This window comes from Falco punctatus (genome assembly GCF_963210335.1).
Source record: "Falco punctatus genome assembly, chromosome: 6".
Classification (NCBI taxonomy): domain Eukaryota; kingdom Metazoa; phylum Chordata; class Aves; order Falconiformes; family Falconidae; genus Falco; species Falco punctatus.
This window is the reverse complement of record NC_137585.1, coordinates 45299628-45321623: the sequence shown is the minus strand read 5'-3', so window position 1 is coordinate 45321623 and position 21996 is coordinate 45299628. Positions and strand designations below refer to the sequence as shown.

The window sequence follows — 21996 nt, the reverse complement described above, 5'->3', positions numbered from 1 at the left end:
TATTATAGTAGGGTATGCTTATTGGCTCTCTGATGTTTTGGTGTGTATCTTGTAGTTGAGTAGGAACTTCAGTGTGTGTAATTTTGCCTGTATGACAAAGGCTTGCTTTAAAAATTAACAAACAAACACCGCCACCCACAAAAAACTGCAATGAAATACTGGAGGAAGAGGCAGAAGAAGGATAAAGATGCTGGGACACTCCTACAAAACAAAGAGTGGAATGGACACTCATTTTAAAATAACGGATGAGAAAATAATTGAGTAGTGTGTTGTGTGCAAGGTTCTGTTTATTCAGTGTTCCTACGTATTTTTGATTACTTACTGTAAGCAGAAAAAAAATCTAAAAATAATGAAGATCATAAGGAAATGTGTAGCATTTCCTTGCCACAAGTAGCAGCATGGCTGAATCTATTTTAAAAAATACGTTGGAGCTGTGGAAACTTGCTTTTTAGGAGTTATGGTGACGCTAACACTTGGAATTAATTCCAGTATACTATAAAATACTTAATGTTGGGGCAGTCCATGGCATATAGTATTTCAAGCTTGACTGAGATGATTCAGAGAGATTCTCTCCCTTCTAAATGAATTGGGAACTGAGACTGAAATGTTAATTGTGACTTCAGGCTATAGTGTCCTATGCAGTGTCTGAATCAACAGTGCCTACAAGTGAAGCCTTGAGTGTATTTGAAGCTTCTGCAATAATACAAATAGTCTGAACTAGTCTTGATCATCTTTTTAAGAAATTAGAGAGTTTTATGCTGACTAGGATTACTTTTCTGCTGTAATAGTTTGATAGCCGTTCTTAAGGTTTGACAGTTTATCTTGCTGTATGTCTTACTAGGACTGGCATGTGTCCTTTCATTAATATTTTACTACTGCATTAGGAAAATACAGCACAATCTATGTCCCATAAACTGCTCGTTCTGAGGCGAACTAACGATCCCATCATTTTATGTGTCAAATAAAAAAAACCCACATCTATATTTAGGTAACTTGTTCACAAGATAGGGCAAGGTATTCTTACTCAGTGGGCAGCATGGTGAGTTGGCAGTGATGGTGTTTCACATGACCGATAATGCAGAAGTCTCTCTTGTAGTGCTGTGGGCAGGACAAAGAACCGTGATGAAGAGGGAACAAGCTAGAGATAGTTCATGGTATCCCCAAAATACCGATCAGAAGAGCTGCTTAAAAATAACCATTACTGCATGCTTGTGGTATTTTGCAAAAGGGGAATTGACGTGGCAGAAAAGGTTCTGTTTAAAGATTTACTATAAAGGCTACAAGGGTTTCACTTCATCCAGAGATCACTTTTGAGAGAACTGTATATACACTTACATTATAGATTACTTCAGAGGTCAAAGTACAGAAAGAGCAATCAGTAAACACAGAACTGCTTTCTGTTTCAACAAAAAAGCTGTGGTATTTGTGATGGCATAAGGTCCAAGGAGAGGCACATGTTCTGTGGCACATGACTGATAAAGGCAGATCAACATAGTGACTTTGTCACCATCTCCTCTGAGGAAGAGGACACAACCAGATTACCCCTAGGAGTGCATCTGTCTGTGGCTACAATACTGTGTCCTATTCCTGAACTGGTAGCTTGTTTGAGTCTGGAAAATAGCTGGATGTGAACTGGCTTTTGATCATTAATCATCTAATCATTCATGTGGGTTTATTTGTGTGTGTGGTTGGTTTTTTTTTTAAAGAAAAAATTAAATATAACCCTACCAAAAACCCCTCAACAAAATATGTCAGGTGGAAGAACCTGAGGGCAGTGTTAGGCTGTGAGCTGAGGAAATACGGGATAAAGACAAACGGGGATTACTCTGATGTGCTTGACTGGTGGGGCAGATATCCTAGGCAAGATTTGGTATATGGTTCTCTCAGCTCTGTTTGCTTTAAACAAATAGTATGCACCACAAAGGCAAGAAAAGGAGCTTACTGCTTAAATGTTGTTGTGATTCACAGGAAGAAAAAAAATGTAGAGTGGCTCTCATTTGTGAACACTTAGTAACCATCCTAAATCATCAATAGTTAATTATTAACATTTTTTAGTAGTTTTCTTACTGAAACTTTCTGTTAGATAAGCTGATTAATCTTTCATTTAGATTTTTTTTTACGTAGCACAGGTCAGCTACTTTGATCCTTATCCTTCAGTGGTGATGGGGTTATGTTTGTGCAAGCAGAATATGGCCTTAGCTAGAAATGTGCTTGTTTCTGACTTCCGAAAGGGCAAGTTTTCTAAAACTTATAAGTGTTGGCGTGGTTGCCCTGAAAAATTTAAATGGAAAATGACAGCAAAATCTGGGAATGGGCATCCTGTAGAATATGCTTAGGCAAAAGAGCTGTGATTTCACAAGTGTGAAAAGTTTCATTAATGGAAAGGAATCTTAGTTAAAGGAAATTAAAGTAGCAATTAAAACAAATATTAAGGCTAGGAAAAGGGGCAATGAAATGTCCATTAACAAAAGTAACATTTAATGAATAAGTGGCTAAAAAGTTAATTCCCTTGTGGTTAGAGATAAAATGCTTAATACAATGGGGGGAAAAAAATAGCCCAGATCAGATGTAGATTCAGTGACAGATGTGGATGGTAAAACTGAGTAATACAGTAAAGGAAGGAATAGTAGTAGTTATTTCTGTTGCAGGTTTTTACTAAAGCAGGGGGATATATCTACCTCATGTAATGCTACAGATGTAATAAAGATGTTTGCCATCTATAAAATGAAAGGATCTGAAATGGCATCTGTCAAAATAAACATTCTTAGGCCAACAGGTCATTTGACTGTGAATTAGATAGACTAGCCAAGGAGTTTTCTGGATTGCTGGAGTTAACAAGTAACTGCAGAAGTCTTAGCGTCCTGCTAGTGTGGTTCCAGGGAAAGCCTCAGTGAAAAGCTGCTGTTTTGCCTTCCCAAAGCTCACAGAGGCTCACTGGGAGCCATCCCTGGCATACCCTATGCACTGTTGCCACCAGCAGTCATCTCTCTGGTGGCTGCTCTCTTCCCGTGTGAAGCTGATAATTTCCAGACTGAAATAAATGGGTTTGCCTGCACCCTGGGTGCTGCAGTCTTGGCTCAGGGTCTCATTTGAACTCTGTGATGAGCTTGCAGTCGCCTTCCTCCCCCCATTGCATTTGGTTCTGGGAGACAGTAACTGCTTGGGTGTTTCCTGCATTCTTCCTGTGTTGTCTTAATAGAACCAAGCTATTTTTAATCTTTTCCCTGTCTTCGTGGCTGACCGAGGTCTGTGTGCAGGCCAGCTTATCTTGTTTTCATCTTTAAATACATTTCTATTTGTGATAAGCATTTGTGTATCTAGATTGTTGGGGGTTTTTTGTTTGTTTTGGTTTGGGGTGTGTTGTTTTTTTTTTTTAAACTCTGCCTTGAGCATTAAATAGTCAACACCTTGCTATGGCTGCCAAAGCATCCTCACACAGCTGGTATTCCTTACTTCTGGTGTTCAGGTTACTGGCAGCCACCTCCCATGGGATCCACGCTGAGTGTTTTTTCTGGTAACTGACAGTTGGAGGTGGTGACTCTCAAAGAGTTGCCCTCCATCCCTGCTTTCTTGTGATTCAAAGTTAGGCAAAGAAAAGATCAGTCATAACCATCCCTTGCGTAGGGAGGCAGAGGGCAGCTATCTGAAGAAGTGTGTAGCCCTGACAGGTGTTGGCTGCACAAAATGAGGTGTTGGTCAGCATAGTGAGATCTCTGCTGGCTGCAACAGCTTGGGGACAAGGGTTTCTGGATTTGCTTTTTGCTTTGGAGGATAGTTAGTAACATCTGGCTCATCTCACAATAAGCCTGTGGCATCCCAGCATCTTTTTGCAGGCCTTGAACACAGATTATGTGAATTTAGACACAGCTTTAGTGTAATTGGCAATTATCGGATATTTTTAGGGATTAAAAGTAAGAGCCCAGGGATTTGCTGTTTCTGTATAACTCATAACTGTGAGTTCAGGCTCAGTTTCCTCTAGTCTCTGTTTTCTTCTTTATCTTTCCTTACCCCCTTTTTTATTTTCTTTTAGAATTGCATTTCTTAAATCTCTACTGAAGTTGTCAAGGCTAGTTAGAGGAAGAAGGTTGTGCACCTGTCTCATGCAATTTCCGTATTGCAAATACAGCTGAAGCTAATGAAGAGAGACGTGAACAAGGTTATATTTTATAGCTTTGACAGCTACCTGGAAGGTGTCTGTCTCAGGGAGATGGGAGTTCTTAATCACAAAAGATTCTGCTCTCTTGTTTTTAAGAAAATTTATTGGACAGAACGGTTATAATATTGCCATCCCTGATGCAGTTGTTTAGCGTATGTCCTGAGGAGCAGCCCTGTGTATATATACAGACATCTAAAACTTCAGACAGAAAGCTCCGGTCTGAGTACCATATCTGGAACAAGTCATGATGCCATGAGACAGAGGAGAGCAAAACGGCTGGGACTGTTCTTTATCCTTCTGGCACACAGTACAAGTGTTGCACCATGCATGCGCATAGCAGTAAGGGGATAGATTTTAAACTTTGCTGTCAGGCAAACTGATGGACAAATGTAACATAAATATTCCAAAGGTACTGTGGCTTTTGTTTGCTGTCAGCAAGCATTGTATCAATACCAGCATAGATGAAACATTGCAGAGTTATGAGTCCACTGTGGAAAAGCCTACCATTGTTGTCATCTTCAGACCATCCACTACTGTTTTCAGTGTTTTGATACCAAGTAAACTGTTTATTGTGGGGTAAACCAGAAAGTTTTTCACATAAATAGGTATGGTATATTTATTGACTATACATAATTTTAACTTTAGGTCCTTAGAAGAACACCATGATCATACTAACGTGGTAATTGGAGATCTTCAGTCAGATGAAGAAGATATCATGAACAGTTCTGATGAAGATGATGACACAAATTCTGATTCCAGCAAAGGGGAGCCTGATCCTCAAGAAGATAAACAGGTATCTTTTTATCTTTCTTCTCTGAAGCTATTCTTCACTCTTGCGCTATTTTGTAAGTTGTAACCAGTTGGGATATTTTCAAATAAAAGGCATTGAGTCAACATTACTTTATATATTTATTTTCATCATTCTTATTGTTTAGTGGGTTTCTGTTTCTAAAATTTTAATTTAGTATGTGTACATTAGCCTGATATTAAGAGGTCAACTTTAGAAATATCCCACTACAAAGTGTGTGTTGCCTGGCATATTTTTTGTTAATCTTTCACTGAATTGTGGAGCTCTAGACCTGCCTACCATGCCCCTCTAAAAATGCTACGTGCACAGATTTAAGTTTAGAGATCTTCAGTTTTGAGACCTGTAAATACCTTTTAATGAGGCTGTCTACGCCTCACAGATCCTGAAGTGCAGTGTCTCTTCTGCACTGAACATTTAAAGTCAACCTTTGATTTGTCAGCCTTGGTGAAACCCAAGGGAAGGGGACAGGTGAAGGTTGCAAGGTCTGAGAAGGTCCTTCTGAAGAATCTCTGGGAGGCTGTAGTTTTGCCTGGATGATCCTGTTTCAGGGGTCTTGGCCATGCAGCAAAGGCCACATCCCAGTAACCATTTCTGTGCAGACAGCTGTCTTGCATTTGCAGGTTCTGCATACTGACCTGCCAAATCACTGCTTGGCGCAGTGGACAGGTCACTGAACCAGTTTTTAATTCTTCCTTTTCAATGGCATGAAACACAAAGATCTCAACCCTCTTTTCAGCCTTTAAGTTCCTTAATTCACTCCTTTGGTGCTGAGGAGAGACTATTGGTGTGGCAAGAGAGCTGTCATCGCAGGGTTGCAGAGCCACCTCTATGGCCCTTGGAGGAATGTAAGCCACGCTTGGCTGTTGGGGTTGAGTTCTGACCTTCTGCTTCTGCAAGTGCCAGCTTGGAATCATTTCCCCTATTTTGATTTTATTTCTTCTTCAGATGAGGAGCAGGAATACAGTGCTCACTACTCAGAATGAAATTAAGTTCTGGGTGTCCTATCCCTCTCCTTGGGGATACCCACTGTCTTACTTCTCAGTCCTGGATGCCCTGACACCAGCCTGCCTTTGGACTGGTGCCTCTTCTCAGCATTAGTCCTGGCAGCTGTGTTTCCTTTGACAGGGATTATATTTGCTTCCTTTCCTTAAAAATGAATAATAATTAAAAAAAAAACCACAACAAAACACGGAAAGTCAATGAGACTTTTTAGTGCTGGAAAAGAAGACCCGACGATGTGTCAAACCTGAATGTCATTTAAACAAACCTTCTGAGAGGAATAAATTGGGGGAGGGAAAGAGAGTTGAGGGGAAAGCTTGTGCCTGTGAAATTAATCAGGATGGTACCTGTATAGAAGCTAACTTACCCTGTGTGCCTCTAGAAATGGCCTCAACCTTTCATGTTGGAGTTTTACAGGAAAGCATCCCCGTTAGGAGGCTTCTCAGGCAGGTTTCACAGACCAATTCAGCACTTGCTGTGAAGCATCTGCTCATCGGCTTGCCTTGGCCGCCTGTGGCACATGCAGCCGGCAGCTGGGGATTAACAACCAACTTCCTAACAGAGAGAGCAGCTGCAGAGGAGAGTGAAGCAGTCTCTGCATTGGTCATCAGCTGGGCTTGTTTCTGTTTCTCCTTACCACAAGCATCTGGCTGTTTTGATGTGTTTTATCCATTAGAAGAGTTACAGGGTTCCTTTCCAGTGCCATCCATGTCTGAGAGCCGGATTTGCATCCCTTCAGTTCTCCCATTAGAGACTCTCTTAGACCCAGAGTACCTTTGGCTGAGCAAATGCAAAGTGGCCTTTTCATTGCCAGCTGGTACGTGAAAAGTCTTTCAAATGGGGTTGAAAACAGACTGTGATACTTCATTTTGTAGTTGTTTAGCGATAGCGTCTTGTTCTCAAAATACTAATTTTCATCTCATTTGCAACTGTCACACTGACAGTGATGGCAGATACCTTGCTGTGCATAATTGAGTTACTTGTGAATTCAGTCTCATAGGGAGTGTGTCAGCTGTGCTTTCTAAAAAGAAATGGATAACTGAGGATCGGTGTTACAGTTTCACCTGAGTCTGATTGACCCTTACTGGGTATTTTTTTTGGAAATAAGTGTAACTTTACAAGTAAAATCCTAGCTCTGTGTAAAGATGTCTACGTACTATATAAAATAAGTAATGTATTTTGCATATATGGGATGCAACACCAAATTATTAAATTTATAAATTAATCTTAATTTAGTAATTTAGCACTGTGTCAAATTCAAATTAAAAAATATTTTAGATTTTTTTTTTATTTTTTAATACAACAATATTATTAAAACCAATCTATGAATATAATCAGTTCCATGGTTTGAGTTCCAGCATTTGAGGCTTGTTTCTAGGTTCAGAGAAGAACTAAAACGCCGGACAAATCTCACAACATTAGTGCTTATGAACCAAAGGTTCATGTACCTAATGCTGCTGATACCTGCTTTTCTAGATAAACTGTTCAATGCCTGTATTATAGTACCATACCTGATACAGCCTCCCCAGGACTTCCATCACACTCCCGTGTGGTATATCCTGTGATGTTTTAGTGTTCCTCACCCACACTCTTTCTTTGCAGCCCATTAAAATGAAAGCCTGAATATCTAATAGATGTGGTGACAGCTGGCAGCAGAGAAGCATATGGCAAACCATGAAAGCTGTTATGGAGAAAGGTGTTTTATCTGAGGGAAATTGTACATGGGGAGCTACACCATGTAGAAAACACATTTGTATCCTGACACCTACCCGTTTTTGCTTTGTTACACCTGTTCCTTCTATCTGATGTTGAACAGTAGCATTGATTTTTTTGGAAGCCAAGCGTGTGCGCATAAAAACCAACATTGCCTCCACAGTGTTTCAGGTAGATGACAAGGCTCACACTTCTACATCTTTGCAGTACAGTTGCTATGTATTCCAGCAGCTTCTTTAGTAGATTGCCAGAAGTTGACTTTTCAGTATGATTTTTTTTCTTTTTCCTCCTTTCATCTTCTTTTTCAGTAAAGAACATGTGTATTTCATTTAAAATGTTCCTGAAACCCATTTGAGTTTGCTAGAAGTATTACCGTTGCTGTATTAATAAAAAAAAAAAAAAAGAAATAATGTAGAAATATTATCTGTACTTTACTACTTTTGCTAAACAGTGATCATTACTTGCTAGGGCTTCATTCTTTATGGACTTCAGTGCTTCCTGTAATAATTAAATAGACAGGCTCATAGCATTTTAAAAACTACTCTTAGCTAATGTTGTTTCCAGCTACAAGCTAAATTGATTTTTCTCACAGATCCTGAAAGGCTGGAAGATTTCAAAGCAGTATAAAATGTTTTTATTAGAAATAACTGTTGAATAATTACATTGAATTTGAGGAACTACTAGCTGGAAATGATCTTTATGACAGTTTTGGAAGGTGCATCGTATAACATAATTTTATTTGCAGAGTAAGGCAGCTGGAAAGAAAACAAAGGTTTACCATATTGCCAAGGAGATCATGAGCTCAGAGAAAGTGTAAGTGTCAATGCTAAACTTAACAGCTACTCAGTTTATTTTAATTGGGGAATTAAAATGTAACTATTTGCTTTTTCTTGCTTTTCTGGTAGGTTTGTGGATGTGCTAAAACTCTTGCACATTGTAAGTACCTAAAAAAAAGTTTCCTGTTCTATTTGTTTAATTTGTTAAAGTTCTGTGTTGAGGCTTTATTGTAATGAATGTGACTTTTTTTTTTTCTGCTGTCTACATATTCAAAATATGCTTAATTAGATTAATCTTTATAACTTTAAATTTTCAGATTTTATGTAGTGGATGAGTATTTTGGTGGTTCCTTCTGCATCTCCTTAATTAATGTATGCAGTCTTACAACTGAGTGGTGATATTGCTTGAATATTGAAAATGGAATACATATCCATTTATGTTAATCAGCATCATATTTATAAGCCAGCTTGTACCATAGCAACCAAAATAAAATCTTTGGTTAGAATAATTTCTAAAGTAGCAGGGGGATGCAGGAACAATTCACCTTTAGAAATGGTACATAAAAAAATACACATTCTTTAGGTAATTTAATTAGCTCTAATGGTGCATCCATTCACCATGGCAGTATATTTTTTGAGGCTTCAATTCTTTAACAGATGCTTGCTTTCTGATAACAGCTGTGATTGTAGTACCTGCAATGTGTTGTCCACAGCAAGGGTTAAGTATTTAATCCATGCTTATGCAGACCAATCATTTTAAACATGCTGTGTTGAAGGTGGTAATAGTAAATTAATGAAGAATTTAGCTTTGTCTAGCTCTGGTTTTTCTGTTTTCTGTAGACTTCTGGGTGATGTGTATGTGTTTGTACTATTTTGTGCCTCTATGAAATGCAAGCATAGTGATTTTTTTTTCCTTGGGCAATAGAAGTGGTTATATTGCAAACAGATGCTTTGGTCTATCTCAGTCTCTTGAGAAGCATGTTCTGTGAAACTGGGAACAAAGGCTCTTATAGATGAATGTATGCAGTCCTATAATAGGGAGATCTTTCAGGAAACAAAAAACTGACTACACCACTTGTTGATTCCTTTTTTGCCTTCCATTTTAGTAATTGATTTTTTTATTCTGTTCAAGCCTGGTTTTTAAAAGCTGGGTCAGGCAGTTGTGGCTAATATGTAATTTATATTTGACATGGTTTCTAGTAACAGAACTCAAACTTAAACACTGGTTAAAGGAAGGGAGTTGTCTACTGAGTATAGACAAGTTTTAAGCTATATGATTTTTAGTTACCATATTTTTCAGGCATATCACTTGTATCTTAAAGGAGTCTTCACTTTTCAGCGTACCAGTTTGTCAGATTATGTGCACGGTACTCGAAGAAAAGGCTGTTGGTGAGGAGGATGCAGGCAAGCAGAGGAAGAATATGGGAGAGGGAAAATAGGAAGTTCAGGAAGTTTCTGGCATAAACTTAAGGTTGTCCACACAGTGTAAACGTACAGTGCTATAGGATGTGTTTTGCTTTTTTTTCTTCTCTTTTTTTCTAATGGGTCAGTCACAACTCTCTTCATGACAGTATAATAGTGTCTAGCTGCCATATAAAAACCATTAGGAATGTTTTTGTTGGCTAGCAATAACAATTGACGTGTATTCAGCCTGGTCTAACAGAGAAGATGCTAGGCTAGGAGTCGAGGAAATACTTTGCCCATAACCTGTCTGTTGGCCTGTGGTGGGAGCCTTGGCGAGTGTCCTTGTCGGAGTGGGCACCAGTTTTGAAGCTCTGTGTGCAGGCATTCTTCATTAAATAAAAATTGCCATACCTGAGAGAGCTTGGAATAACTAATTTTATTTTATTTCCACAGAGTAGTATGCCGTAGGATCTGTGTATGTTTGTTGCAGACATTATTAAATCTGTTTAATCATATGTTTCTTATGTGGATAACATTTAAACGTTGATAAAACTATCCTTTTTATTTCACATGCACTGAACCATTTTGGCTCACTAGTTTCAAGTGTCAGGACTGCTAACTGCCAGTCAAGCAACCTCTGATAGATTTCTGGAATTAAAACTTAGATTTTCCCCAGGCTGGGCTGTTTTACCCACAGTAAAGATTTAGCCGGTCATGGGAGGCTCTGTTATACCTTCTGAACCATCTATTGGTGTTTTCCAAAGAGTAAATACTTGAAATTTAGTGACTAATTCCACTAGCAATGAACTGAAATTAATAGTGTTCTCCTCAGCCTGTTTTACCAATGCCAGTTAATGCAGCTCCATGGCTCTTAGTACAGCCAGGGAACAGCACTGTTGATGTAAGAAAAATTGCTACTGCTTAGAACATTTGAAGTGGAGTCTGAAGCAGATGAGAAGGTGGGAATGTGACTGCAAACTGATTACAAGTACCATGGGAGTTTTTTTTAGCATTTTATTCTATTGACAAAGTGGAGCAGCCCTTCCAAGATAGCAGGGTGCCAGCCTATTTCAAGAACTGTCACACTTTGTAAGTACACCTGACTACTTCTGTTGAAGACAGACTACAGAAGTTCTCTAGAAAATGATAGACACTTGGGGACGTTTCTGTAATAACAAAATAAGCTGGTCATAACAGAGATAAGGGACTGGCTTTGCACACTGATGCTCTGTCAAAGGTACATTCAAAGGTGAATGGGGCTACTTGAGGGAGTAATCAAACATCAGATGTCATCTTGAATTCTCTGTATCTCTGTAATTATTGTATTGCTTTCTTAGAGGATAAGATTCCAGTAAAAATGCTGTTAAAAACTTGTGAAAACAAAGGGGCTGAAATCAAACCAGCTCATCTCTATGCACCTTTGTGAGGTGGTTCATGCATGGCCTCCAGAGGCTAAACAGGGGTTGAGAAGATGGGAGAAGTGCTGTTTCTTCCCTAAGAGCACTTACAGGAAAAAAACCCAAGGAACAGTGAACTGGGTATAAAATCTAGGTGATGTAAGAGAAGCAAGCTTGTCACTACTGTCTGAGGTGCTCTGTGTCCATAAAACACCTGGTGTTTCCAGAAAAGGAGCGAGGTGGGATTGGTGCTATTTGTACTAGTATGTTGTGGAATTATTTGTAAACAGTTTGCTTTGCACAAGCGAGAGGACCTCCTCAGCAGCACCCTGCTGCTGTAAGGGTAAGCTGCCTGGCTTATTTGCTGTTCTTTTGTCCATTGTTGTTCCAAATGTTTTGCCAAAACCCACCACTCTTTTTGTTCTCCTATCCTGTTTGATTTTGTTTTCCCTCTGCTGCTATGGTATGGGCAGTGAGATTTCTGGGCAAGCAGAGGAACGTGCTTTTTGGGATGACTCCTTCCGCTGCAGGGCTTAGTGTATCACTTTGTGCTGTGTGAGCAAAGAAAAGGTCAGGCCTGTGAGCTTTTACCTGAGCCTTTAGGTCTGGGCTTCTGACTTAGACCCCAGCTCTGTCCTAATTAGGGCTCTGAGAGCAGGTAGGATGTTGTCAGGAGGCACCTCTAACTCTTCTGCAGCCAAAAGATCAGTCCTTTATTGAAGGCAGGTAAGAGGCCAAAGGTGTGTGTCCTTCTTACAAGAGTGAGAAATTCTGGTTTAGTATGTTTACATTTTCAGAAAACAATTGCAAAATTTGTATATATATACACACAAAAACTATATAATAGTTTTACATGTCTATAAAAATGTATACTTTTTTAATATTATGAACAATAATTCATAGTAGATTTGGAAAAATAATGTAGCCTGTATACTGAGAAATAAAATCGCTACGGGTATTGAAGCAAAGAAAGTCCTGAGCTCTGGTCCTGGCTTACAACTGACCTGCTGTTTAGCTGTGGAAAATTCTGTCAATCTCAACTCCTTTCTCTCCACTGTAAAACTTCAATATTTGACCAGTCTGAGGTGAGTATGTTGATACATTTCTAGTCATGAAGTGCTGTGGAATTGCTGATTGAGACATTTGACAATGAATTGCAGCTGTATTTATCTTGTTAACAAGGCTAATGAAATAGCGTTGGTTTGGAAGGAAACATTGTTCTACTACCCAGCCTATTCCTTGAAATCACATTCTGGGAATATGCCACAGTCAAATAATTGATTTTTGTAAAAAATTAACTATCTTATGTTGTTTAAGACTTATAAATGATTTTACTACTTGAGAAAAAAGGTGCGGAACTACTTGGCCACTTTCCAGAAGCGATCTCATATGTTTGAAAAATGTCACGACCCACACTTAGAGTCTACATTAACTATCATCGTAGTTTAACTTAACAGTTTATGGCTAATAGTCTAACCGCAGTTAAGACTGCCTGTTTATATTTTAAATAACGTATTTGTAAAGTCTTCTGTAGCAGTATTGCTAGCAGTCCTGTTTACAGTTTGTCACATACAGCAGCTTGGCTGTTCCCCAGAGTGTGAAACTTCCTCCTCTTCTCTCCTCCCCCTGCATAGGGAATTTGTGTGTGTGTGTTCCTTGAAAAGCGTCCAAATGCAACCATATTTTTTTCCTTAAATGAAACTGATATTTGAGCTATCTGCAGGTGTATTTAGCTGGGAGTTGTACCTCAGCAGAAGGGATTATGGTTTATTTTTGCTTTACTGATGGTATGTTCTAGGAAAACGGATCCAAGATGAATATTGGTTGAAGCCTTAGGAAGAAAACACGTGACCACACTTAAGATCGTGTAGCTTTTTCTCTTCTGGTTAAATTCACAAGAAGTTTTAATTTCACCCATTTGAAATTATCTTAATTCAGCTATTAGATACCTGAAGGTGCACTGAACCCAGCCAGCAGCTGAGTGAGGGTTTAGCCTGGTCAGCACCTACTTTGGTTTACACCTGAATGTGTTCCTTCGCTCCTTTGATGCAGACAGGTTGCTTCGGTGCACGCTGGGAATCCTCCAGTGGAAGAACCGAGAGGGACTGTGAGTCAGGGCCTTTGCAGAGGGGAAGTGCGTGGGCTGATCACAGATGATTCACAACAGGGTCAAAATTATTTCAGATATCACTGCTCTTTGCTTATTTAAGGAAGCTGCATTGAAGGAGGGGTGGGAGGAAATAGAAGCAGCAATGGTGGTATCTTCCTCAAATATTGTTTAAAACCTGCGCAGCTCTAGGAGGAGTGTTTGCTAATAGGATAAATAAAATTCTTTAAACATTTTCAAGTTGGGAATGCTTTATCAGACAGTAATTCAGCAACAATATGTACTCAGAAGCCTTCAAAACTGCCTAAACTAGATTTTTATATGGACAGGTACCCAGTGGGATGCTGTCCTAGTCTAGAAACTAAGACTTTCTGGTTTGGAAAGAATGTGTGTTCCAGGGATGATAAGGAGTGCTGTCCTCTTGAAGTAGCTGTGTGAAGACAATTGCCTTTTGCAGTAAAAAGTGGTATCAGAAGATTATTATTGGACCAGAATATAATGTAAACTAGAAACTATAAACCAGCATTTCAGAAAGTGCATAATAGCCTCCCTCCTTCTGAAAGGAAAAATTATCCTGATAAGAAGCTGGTATGATTCAGTATAACTAGCATAATCTTTTGTTTTCTGTCATACAGCATATGAAACTTTTTGTCTGGAGCTGCAAATGGTGGTTTTCAGTGAAATAAGCACATTAATTCCAAAGCATGACAAGGCTTTTTTAATGAGTAAGATTGTAGTATTTGAAAGGCTCATTTTTAATTAGAAAATCTCTGTCTTCAGGATTCGCTGTTATGGATTGCAGCATTGCTTCAAACAGAATAATTTCTAGGACTACCTAGGCGACTGTCTTTGAACACATTGATGAAAGCAATGCTCTTCAGCAGCGTTATATAGTACTATATGATAAATATGTTTGAAATATGAATCACTTATTGCAGTTATATATAGATATCAAGACAATGTATAATTTGCAACAGTGATTCTGTTTTGATGTAGCAGTGTAGGGATTTTGTTTTGGAAGTGATTAGATTCTGGTGCATTAAATGATTATTAATGCAACTTCTAAGTCACCCTTAGGAGTGAAATTTCAGAATTTACTTTTTCAGTTAACGTATTTTACATTTGGCAATTAAACCAGACCTATTCTGTGTTTTGTCCTTTTGGTTAAGAAATTACTTTCTCAGAAGGCCAGCACCTTCAAGTGTAAACACTGTTAACTCCTGTCTTGTTATGTTTTACTTTTCCTACTCCCCCTCCTCAGGCATGTGCTCTCTGTTTTCAGCTCTTAAGTTTATCTCAAGATGAACTTGGCATGACAGTTACTTCACACCCACTGCCAGGTTAAAAATAAATCTTAATATGATTGCAGTGACAAATGCATTGTACTGCTTCTGTAGTGAAGACTTGATAATTTTTTTTAAAAAGGAAAAAGATAAAAAAGCATTGAAATCTAGCTCTTTTGTTGTTTAGCAGGCTGGTTTGCATCATTTGAAAGCTCCACTTTATCTGTCTTCCCTGCGTTTCCTCTCTGCAAGGCTTCCTCCATTTACTCAGTTTTGGAAAGGGGGATGAGGAGAGTGATGAAGCAAAGTTTTGGTTGGCTGTTTTAATGATAGTTTTTCATGGTATGATCCAAAGCCTGATGAGGCTGATGGACTTTGAATCAAGCTGGTGAAAAACCAAATCTGTATTTGGAAAACATCCTGCAGACTCTTTGAGTTCTATATCTAGAAGTTAAATAAATGCTCTTAAACTACAAATGACATTCCTGTCTTATCTACTGGTGCTTAAACCTGGTTCCCTGCTCTTTTATTGTTTGGTCAGGGAAAAGCCTGGGTTGTTGATTACGCTACAGACAAAACTGCTTTTCTTTTCCTTATGCAAGTAGCCTTATAACATTCAGACAAAATTCTTGTTTCATCCCATGGCAAAGTACATACAGTGTATTGTGTGTGCATGTGATTTGGGGGTTGGGGGGAGAATATTATCATAATATGATGATGCATTTTACATGAAGCTCTTCAGAATGCTTCATTTGAGCTTTTGCCATTGTAATTCCATGTATCATTTCAGTGTTAAGCAATGCCCTAGGGTCAGGAAAACCCATAAGATGCAGCTGGTAGTTAACCTATGTGTCAGTAGTCTGCACAGAGGATGTAAACCAGAACATTTCCATATGAATAACACCATCTGTTTTTTAACTCCCTTGCATTTAGTTCTCAGCCTTCCCCCATCACAGCCATTGCCCTGTATCTCTTTTCAGTTTCTTGTCATAACTCTGCCCAGTCACAGCCTTCATGACCCAGAGGGTCACAAAGCAAGAAAGTGTGTCTGGAGCTCACGTTGCCCAGAGCTGATGTAATGAGGAGAGAGGGCAAGGGAAAATTGAGGCTTAAGTTTGAGAGACCCTAAATAGTGCCAGATGCTGGACAGATGAGAGAGCTGGTAAGACCTGTAGCAGTAAACCTGGGGAGGGGAAAGAGGGAGCTAATTTTTTTCCTCACCACCACCCCCACCACCCCCACCACCCCCACCCCCCACCCCCCCAGGACTATACAGGTTTACAAAGGCAGGTATGGACCCCCTGCACATTTAAAGTGTAATTCATCTTTATACTTACAAACATGTTGCTGGTCACCTTTTTTAGGATGCATGTAGATTGTGCTTGCACTATCAGGTTTTAGCAGACCACAAACGTGAAAAGAGCTATTGCAGATTGTCTTTTTTCCACTGTTGCCCAAATTCAAGTGAGACACAATAATACAGTGCACCACCTAATTTGCATTTTCTTTTTTGTAAGTTCAGACAGTGTTGGTTTTCAAGTGAAATATGAAAATGTTAACCTTTTTTGAAAAATTCCTTTTTTGAAAATTTTGTTTGTATGTGATCAGGGAAAATACCTCTTGTGATGGATGCTGAGTTTCAATGTAGATACAATCCTGGCCATACTGACTTGTGTGGGGCCCAGATTTTAATTCTGTATAGTTTAATGAGGACCAATAAGCCTGGTTATACAATAAAAATGCTATAAGAAGATCCTTCAAGTGCAAGTAGGGGTTTCCGTCTCCCTGTAAATGTTTTGAAGGTACCAGTGTTGGTTTTGATCTTTGTTAACATTTGAAATCTCATTATTCCCATGTGTCTAAGTTACACTGTCTTTTTGTTAGATGTTCATTTCCCTGTATATAGAAGAGCTGTTGTGACCCTACATTTTTGTCCAAAAGGCTCATCTTCCAAAAGGGTATTTGTAGATAACTTAGGAAAACTAGAATGATTTAAAAATACAATATTATTACTGTATTAGCTGATACAACATTTTTGCTTTTTGACCCAAATATTAGCAAGAAGATACTCAAGGCTAGCAACACCCTTGCAGATACAAGCTTTTTTTCCTCCTAAGCTTCCTCTTATGCAGTACAAGCACGTTTCTTAAGGGCATGTTGTAAAAATAATGAAGAACTTCCATATTATGCATACGGAAGCAAGAAAGTAAAGCTCCAGCATCAAACCAAAGGGATTAAGGCAGGCCCAGGGGAGTAAGCTGAGGCTGTGGGGAAACATAACCCAGATGGTACCCGCCTTGCCTTTGGTAATAGGGAGCAGCGCCTGGAATGTCTGTGGAGAGAACGCCGTTGTCTCTGTTGGTGCTTTGAAGGCTGTTCGCTCATGGGAAGGGGGGGTTCTGTCCTCTTTGTGCTCCGGCAGGATTTCCGGGATGCTGTGGCCCATGCCTCTAGGCAGCTTGGAAAGCCAGTGATTGAGGACAGAATCCTGAATCAGATCCTGTACTACCTACCTCAGCTGTACGAACTCAATCGGGACCTCCTGAGGGAACTGGAAGAGCGATTATCTCACTGGTGACTATCAATAAAGGGATACCATGCCTTTGATGTTGTTGAAATTTATTTGTGGGGCTTATGTGACTCTATGTGACCATGGTTTGACTCTTGCGTTTCACATGCCTTCTTAAATGACAGAAATGACTTGGAAAGTACAGGAGATAATTTTCTGTTTAGCTGTACTTTTTGCCATTTAGATGTATCCAGAAAAGTCCAGAAGTCACGTCAATATAAAATTTTTTTTAGCAATCACACTTTTTTACTTAAAATTTATTTTTTTAATTGAATGTTCTGGTCTATGCATGGCCATAAGAAGTGGACATTGCATTTTAAAGGTAGTCCAGATCTACTAACCAGACACGGTGCTGATTGACAGCCACAATCCCTTTTAAATCCATTCTCTAAATGGATCTAAATCAGCTATACAAAACCTACTGACAAAGGCACTGAAATAGGTAAAGAGTGTAGTCCCATGCCTGCTGTTAGAGGATGGAGACTGCATATTGAAATTTGAAGATCTGTCTCCTCAGAAATCCAGCTTGTACTGAAGTGTTCAAACAGTTCAAGACCTTTTTAAACGGACTGTGTCTTAAGTGGCTGTAATCTAACACTAAACTAGCGTGTGGAGGTGTGCCTGGTAAGGTTTCTCAGAACAGCTACTGAGATGGGTGGCTATCTGCTGAACTGTAAGCTTTTTGTTCAGAACCTAAAGTAGCACATCTTACTGTGAAAAAGATAGATGTTTTGCAGCAGGGTTAAGATGTATGCTCTTTTTAGCTCTTTCTAATTGCTCTATTTTTTGTTTCTAGGCTCGAACATCAAAGAATTGCTGATATATTCGTTAAAAAGGGTCCCTACTTGAAGATGTATTCAACTTACATCAAAGAATTTGATAAAAATGTTGCACTATTAGATGAACAGTGTAAGAAGAATGCAGGTTTTGCTTCAGTAGTCAAAGACTTTGAGGTACTGTAGTCTTTTGTAAGACATATCCTATTTTGTGGCTTTTCAGCAGTTGTGATCCTCCATAAGGCCTTAGAGACTATCCTCCAATTTTTTGGGGGGCTTTTTTTTTTTTCTGCAGTCTTGGCTTGAGACTTTGTAGGGTGGAAGTGGAAAGAAGTAAATTCAGATTTGGTGAAGTAACTACTAATTTTGGCTACCGCTGTGAGATATGATAAAGGACCTTGATTTTCAGAAAGTGCAGCACTTGCTACAAATTATATCAAAGACACATTAACAAAATCTATACCTGCTTTTTTTTTTTTCCCAGTTTTGTCTTCTGATCATACTATGCACTGATTAACTGTCCTATTATAACCAGGTTGATTTCTCTACCACGTCATAGGGCAGTGGCTTACTCATAGGAACGGTGTTTCAGTTGAAAACATAAATGTGAATTTTCTCATCTGCGTGTTTCTGGAAGTTTCAAACCCAGTGCATGCAGGAATCAGATGAAAGCTGATTCCTGTCCCTAAGAGCATTGCCAGATTTTTATGTAACTTCCTTAAAACAAATCGGAGAAGAGGAGCAAGCTCCCTAAGCAGTTGATCTGCACAAACTGAATTTACCCCCTATTATGTGGGCTTCCCCTTGGGTAATCCCTGCTCTGTTTGCTTATGAGTGGTTCAAAAGGCTACTTACAGTGGGCAAAGGTAGAGTGAGCAAAAACGGGAAGAAGATGATGCTTTTTTAAGGACTCAGTGTTTCAGATGCACATTATTTTGAATGCAAACTCAAGATAATTAACACTTTTGAAGCACAGATCTTGTAATTCCATGTTGTCTTTAGAGGTGTGGATTAATTACTTTAATTAAATCAATTTAAAAAATAATTGCATTAATTAATTAAAACTTCTGCAGTGAGCACTGCTGTCCTCTCTGCCTTTCTGCCCAAGGGATGCTGAGGGATTAGGAAACAGCATGTTCCCCTTGCCACCGATGTTTCCTTTATTTCTGGGAAGCTTCATCTCTCTTCCTCATAAGCAAAAGCACCTGTTTTGAATCCACAGAGTATGAGTGCTTACCGGTGTCTTTAACGCAGGATGCTGGCTTTGTAGTGCAGTGTTTTAGCTGTAGTTGCACCTTCTTAAGATAAAGCTTCTCCAGTGTAATCAGTAGTTGTTTGTAGGTATGTTTTCTTTTGCTGGAATCCTTGATTACCACAGAATCATTACTTATTTTGGGTGTTTCTTTCAGATGAGCCCCCGCTGTGCTAGTCTGGCCCTCAAGCACTATCTGCTCAAGCCAGTTCAGAGGATTCCCCAATACAGGCTCCTGTTGACAGGTACAGTCAAGCTCTTTTGCAGGCTTGGGAAGCCAGTCTTCACACGTCCCAGAAACTTGTTTTCAGGCAGTTGGAACCATCTGTAAAGCATGTTTATCTGACTTCAGATATGTGAAGCATTTTTAGAAACATGGCATGGGTTTAGAAGTTTTCTGTGTTAATATTGATTGCCGTCAGATGCACAAGCAGGGAGCTAACGTACCCAATGCTGTGGTGTGTCCTCTGATGGAACATTCAGCAGTACTTGGAAAGCGTGAAACCTGTGGTGGTTTCTGTTTGTTTCTGTGGTAATAGAAACCTGTAATTTTCTTAGAGGGTTGGAATTGCTCCTGTTTTGCTTTGGGTTTGGCGTGGGTTTTTTTTGTCTTTTTGGTGGTTTGTTGGTTTTTTTTTAATGAAGGAAAAAGGTAGTATGGAAGAGTTGAGCTAGGAGAAGGAAATGAAGGATGTCTATGCAGCTATGAACTGCTGCAAGTAGCTTCTCCGTTTCTCCCCCACCCAGGTGTTTTGTCTGTAAAACCCATTCACTTTCAAAGGCAAAACACATGTTTAGTATGTGTTTACCAGTAAGCGCTTAAGACTTGTTACAGGGGCATTGTAGGCTGAAAAGCTGGCTTGGGGCTAGAAAATCTGGGCTCTGTACCCTGTTCTGGCACTGGCATGTTTGGGTGACCTTGAGCAAGTCATCTCCAGGATGCAGTGCTTTCTCTTCTGTAAGAGGAGGGCAATGATAGAGCCCTCTTTTGTGAAGTGTTTTGAGATCTTTGTTGTAAGAGGGGGATGGCTCCTGTAAGGATTTGGAAATACTTAAGGCATTGTTTTTAAAGCCATTGCTTCTTGATGAGCCATTTAAAAATAGCCTGTGTTTATGTAGTAACTGCAAAATAAAATGCTCTGTGACCTTTTTTTTTTAGCTCTGCAGCAGCTTGTTGGCATTTCCCCAGCAAGTACTTAGACTAGTGATGCTGTGGGAGATAGAGACTTAAGTGTTTTACAGCAGTTACCAAGATATTAACATTGACTGGTTTAACTTTTAGTAAAGTCACAGGTGTTGAAAAAAGGGTGAAAACCCCTTATTAAATGGACTACTTTGTAGGGGAAGATCTTGGTGACTTTTAATTGATGAAATCAAGCCATAAAAGGATGTTTGGGGAATTTCTTTATTTTAAAGGATACTGACTCAGGGCATGGTATAGGCTTGTTATACGCTCCAAAATCAGTGGAGCTTTGGATATGTTCAAAAGTTTTAATTAAAAAGATTCAAAAGCGGATCACGATGGAGTAAATGCCATGCCAGTTATACATGGCAAAATGAAAGGTCTTGGGGTGAATGGCACTGAAACAAAACTCAGATGTTGAAAGGGATTCCTCGTGATCATTAACTGCCATTGTGGCTAGTACAGGCTGTTTTCGACCTGAAAAAACTCATTCTGTGGTGATCGGGTTGCTGTGGGTGTCCCCAGTCTGCAGACCTCACTGTGACTGCCCAGCTTTAAATACAGCTGCAAATGCTATTGACAGGAGTGGGATTGCAATGCTGGCTGCTGATTTAGAAAAGTAATTTTTTCTTGTTTTATGGGAGCAATAAAGGAGGTCAGACTAAGAATTTAATTGTGCTGGAACTGGGGAGTGTTATTTTGGACTGTTTCTTTTTCAGTCTGCTCAGTCTATCATGCATTTCATTGTGCTTGAGATTGTCACTCTTCTGTATTTCTGTGGATGACCCATCTGCTCTGTTACCTTCCAGCAGCTCTGTGCAATATTGAGCAATCTCTTCGTAAACATGTGCTGCAAAACACTTGGATGATGCACAAAACACTTGAACCTGTTGTTGCGGTGGGTGAGACACTGCAATGCAGCAGCTGCCCAGTCTGAAGATGGGGAGACCTGTGGGCGAGGGAGGAGGGGGCAATGGGTAAGAGCAGAGGAGCAAAAATAATCCAGGAAACGAAGCTGCTAGGCCTGAGTCAGCAGGGATTTCTTCCTATTTAGATGTTCTGTGTCAGTGGGACAGCTTTGTACTGGTAACCTGCTGCTACATGGTCACATCACAAGATGGTTGCTGTGCTTTGAAGTGGAGTTACTTTTGTGCGAACAAAAGCAGGAGCAGGTGGGCTCATAAATCGGCGAAGGAGAGGCGCAGCTCAGCTGTGTTTCTGTTTAATTATACAGCTTCTCCAGTCCAGCAAGTGAACTTTAACTTCTGCCATGTACTAGCCCCGAGCTCTATACAGCAAATACTAGATGGGGTTTGGGGGAGGTTAATTAGAGGCCTCTGATTTCTAATAGAAATGAAGTAGAGGTGATTCCTTCCAAAACGCTCTGATTTGAGTAGGTTACTTGAGACTGTACCATACGAACAGGCTCTTCATTGTCACATGATAAGTGCCTCTCTTTCTCAACATAGGTTTGCAGAGAGTGAGTCTTTTGTTATCCTTAACTGGGGTATAGTGAGGGGATGCTGAGGGGGATGCATTGCTGCTTTGCAGGTTAGAAACCGAGTTGTCAGAC

General features: G+C 39.6%; 1 protein-coding gene across 1 annotated transcript in view; it reads left to right on the top strand.

The window, feature by feature from the left end:
* The window catches only part of FGD6 (FYVE, RhoGEF and PH domain containing 6), a 74995-nt gene that overhangs the window by 24215 nt on the left and 28784 nt on the right, over positions 1 to 21996 (top strand). The window contains exons 3-8 of the mRNA XM_080392604.1: positions 4802 to 4949; positions 8422 to 8489; positions 8582 to 8612; positions 17066 to 17217; positions 18009 to 18165; positions 19398 to 19485. Of these exons, the coding sequence (XP_080248730.1) occupies positions 4802 to 4949; positions 8422 to 8489; positions 8582 to 8612; positions 17066 to 17217; positions 18009 to 18165; positions 19398 to 19485 (644 nt within the window). The remainder of the gene's footprint in view (positions 1 to 4801; positions 4950 to 8421; positions 8490 to 8581; positions 8613 to 17065; positions 17218 to 18008; positions 18166 to 19397; positions 19486 to 21996) is intronic.